The sequence below is a fragment of the Orycteropus afer genome, unplaced genomic scaffold (assembly GCF_000298275.1).
Source record: "Orycteropus afer afer isolate SDZICR_OR568_19922 unplaced genomic scaffold, OryAfe1.0 scaffold00136, whole genome shotgun sequence".
Lineage (NCBI taxonomy): Eukaryota > Metazoa > Chordata > Mammalia > Tubulidentata > Orycteropodidae > Orycteropus > Orycteropus afer.
The window spans coordinates 6,026,486-6,029,321 of NW_006921723.1; the positions used below are offsets into that span (position 1 = coordinate 6,026,486).

At 43.3% G+C, this 2,836-nt stretch overlaps 1 protein-coding gene across 1 annotated transcript in view; it reads right to left on the reverse strand.

Moving 5' to 3' along the window:
• The window catches only part of TTC34 (tetratricopeptide repeat domain 34), a 52,041-nt gene that overhangs the window by 4,336 nt on the left and 44,869 nt on the right, over window positions 1–2,836 (reverse strand). Inside the window, exon 7 of the mRNA XM_007945521.1 lies at window positions 2,188–2,411. Within this exon, the coding sequence (XP_007943712.1) occupies window positions 2,188–2,411 (224 nt within the window). The remainder of the gene's footprint in view (window positions 1–2,187; window positions 2,412–2,836) is intronic.

Genomic DNA, 2,836 nt, shown 5'->3' on the forward strand with positions numbered 1-2,836 from the left:
GTCAATAAAACAGAAGTAAACATCTTTCTGGTATTCTTTGCTTTCAGCCAAGATCCACCTGATATCAACAATGCTATCCCTCATTCCACGTCCTCTTCTGAATCCAGCTTGCATTTCTGGAAATTCCCTATCTACTACTGCAACCATTTTTGAATTATCTTCAGCTAAATTGTATGTATTGATGATATTGTTCAATAATTTCCACATTCTGTTGGATCACCTTCCTTTGGAGTGGGTACAAATATGGATCTCTTCCAGTCAGGGCCAGGTAGTTGTCTTCCAAATTTCTTATCATAGACAAGTGAGTGCCTTCAGCACAGTATCAATTTGCTGAAACATCTCAATGGCCATTCCATCAATTCCTGAAGCCCTGCTTTTTGCCAATTCCAAGAACCTTGTTTTTCACCAAGTCCTTCAGGGCAGCTTGGATTTCTTCCTTCAATACCTACCACTGGTTCTTGATCATATGCCACCTCTTAAAACAAATGAACATCAATCAATTCTTTTTGGTATAGTGACTCTGTGTATTCTTTCCATCTTCTTTTGATGTTTCCTACAACATTTAATATTGTGCCCATAGAAACTTTCAATATCGCAACTTGAAGCTTGAATTTTTTCTTCAGTTCTTTAAGCTTGAGAATGCTGAGCATATTCTTCCCTTTTGGTTTTCTAACTCCAGGTCTTTCACATTTCATTATAATAACTGACTCTGTCCTCTTGAGCTGCTCTGTGAAATCTTCTGTTCAGCTATTTTATCTTGTCATTTCTTCCATTTGCCTTAGCTACTCTCCACTCAAGAGCAAGTTTCAAAGTCTCTTCTGACATCCATTTTGGTATTTTCTTCCTTTCCTATCTTTTTATTGACCTTTTGCTTTCTTCATGGGTAATGTTCTTGATGTCATTCCACAGTTCATCTGGTTTTCGGTCACTGGTGTTCAGTGCATCAAATGTATTTTTCAGATGGTCTCTAAATGCAGGTGAGATATAATTAAGGCAATATTTTGGTTCTTTTGACTTGTTTTAATTTTCTTTAGCTCCATCTTGAACTTGCACATGAGCAATTGAAGGTCTGTTCCACAGTCAGCTTTTGGCCTTGTTTTGGCTGAAGATACTGAGCTTCTCCATCACCTCTTTACACAGATGTAGTCGATCTGATTCTTAAGTATTCCATCTGGTGAGGTTCATGTGCATAGCCATTGTTTATGTCACTGAAAAAGGTATTTGCAATGAATAAGTCATTGGTCTTGCAAAATTCTATCATGCGATCTCTGGAGTCATTTCTATCACTAAGGCCATATTTTCCATCTACCAGTGATTCTTCTTTGTTTCCAACTTTAGCTTTCTAATCACCAGTAAAAATTGATGCATCTTGATTACATGTTTGGTCAATTTCAGACTGCAGGAGTTGGTAAAATTTTTCAATTTCCTCATCTTTGACTTTTGCGGTTGGTGTGTAAATTTGAATAATTGTATTATTAACTAATCTTCCTTATAGGTGTATGAGTATTATCCTATCACTGACAGCGTTGTACTTCAGGACAGATCCTGAAACTTTTTTTGTCATGATGAATGCCACTCCATTTCTCTTCAATTTGCCATTACTGGCATAACAGATCATATGGTTGTCTGAAATGGCCTAAACCAGTCCATTTCAGCACACTAATGCCTAGGATATCGATCTTTATAAGTTCCATTTCATTTTTGACAACTTTCAATTTTCCTTGATACATACTTCATACATTCCATGTTCTGATTATTAATGGATATTTGCAACTGTTTCCTCCCATTTTGAGTTTCAGTAGTGGGCTTCAGTTCCTTGTCAGCCTTCAGAATTATGGATTTGAGCCAAGCACATCCTTCTGTGGGAACCAGGGTTTGACATCAAATCCTCTTGTTACTACACAGCCTGCCTCTACAGTCCCTTCTTGTTCATTCTGCTCCTGAGTGCACCCTTGTGTGGCCCTGCGTGCTGTGAGGTATCCTCCTCCCCTAAGATATGATGAGTATATGTAACTAATAAACTGGTATTGATCTCATCTCTTTTGGGTCAGGTTTCATATTTGGCTATCCCCAGAACCCTGGAGCAAGACTTGCTCCCTCACCAACAGAGTGAAGAGGAGGCAAAGAAAATGCACCGGGGTTGGGCAGGAGGGCCGGAGTAGGGCTGCATGTGGTGCTGCTGCACACCTGGGCGAGGCTTTGCTGCTCCGAGGCCTCCAGAAGATGCAGTAAGAAGCTGAGATCCCTGGGGTCCTTCTCCACCAAGCCCTGCAGGTCCCGTGCTGCAGCTGGCACATCTCCCTTCTTGAACCAGAGCAGGCCAAGCCGGGCTCGTGCTGCCTCTGACAGCGGAACGGAGCTCAGGGTTTTCTGTAGGTGGGCACCAGCCTCCTCGTAGTTACCTGTCAGGGGTTTGGAAGGACAGTCAGTAGGCTGTGTCTGAGCAGGCGGTCCAAGAGAGATGGGACCTGCTGGTCAGTTGCTGGGAAGCCTGCTGCCATGGCCTTTCTTGCTCTGTGGTAGCTCAGGGAAGTAGGTGGCCTGACACAATTTCCCCAGTGGGTCTAGCTTTGGGAGGCAGGAGCTGGATACAGACACACCATAAACAACCCATGTTTATCGTATGGCCTTGACCCAGCATCCACCTTTACCTGGGAGCTGTTTCACTAAACTTCCTGATTTCCGTGCCAAGCAGCAATGCTCTGAGACCCTCACTATGATCACCATGAGGGAGGGTGCCTGGAGGAAGGCTGGGCCCTCCAGAACACAGCATCATAAAGGGGGCTACCACGGCCCTGGGGGATCCCCTGGAGTCATAGCTGGGGACCTGTCACAG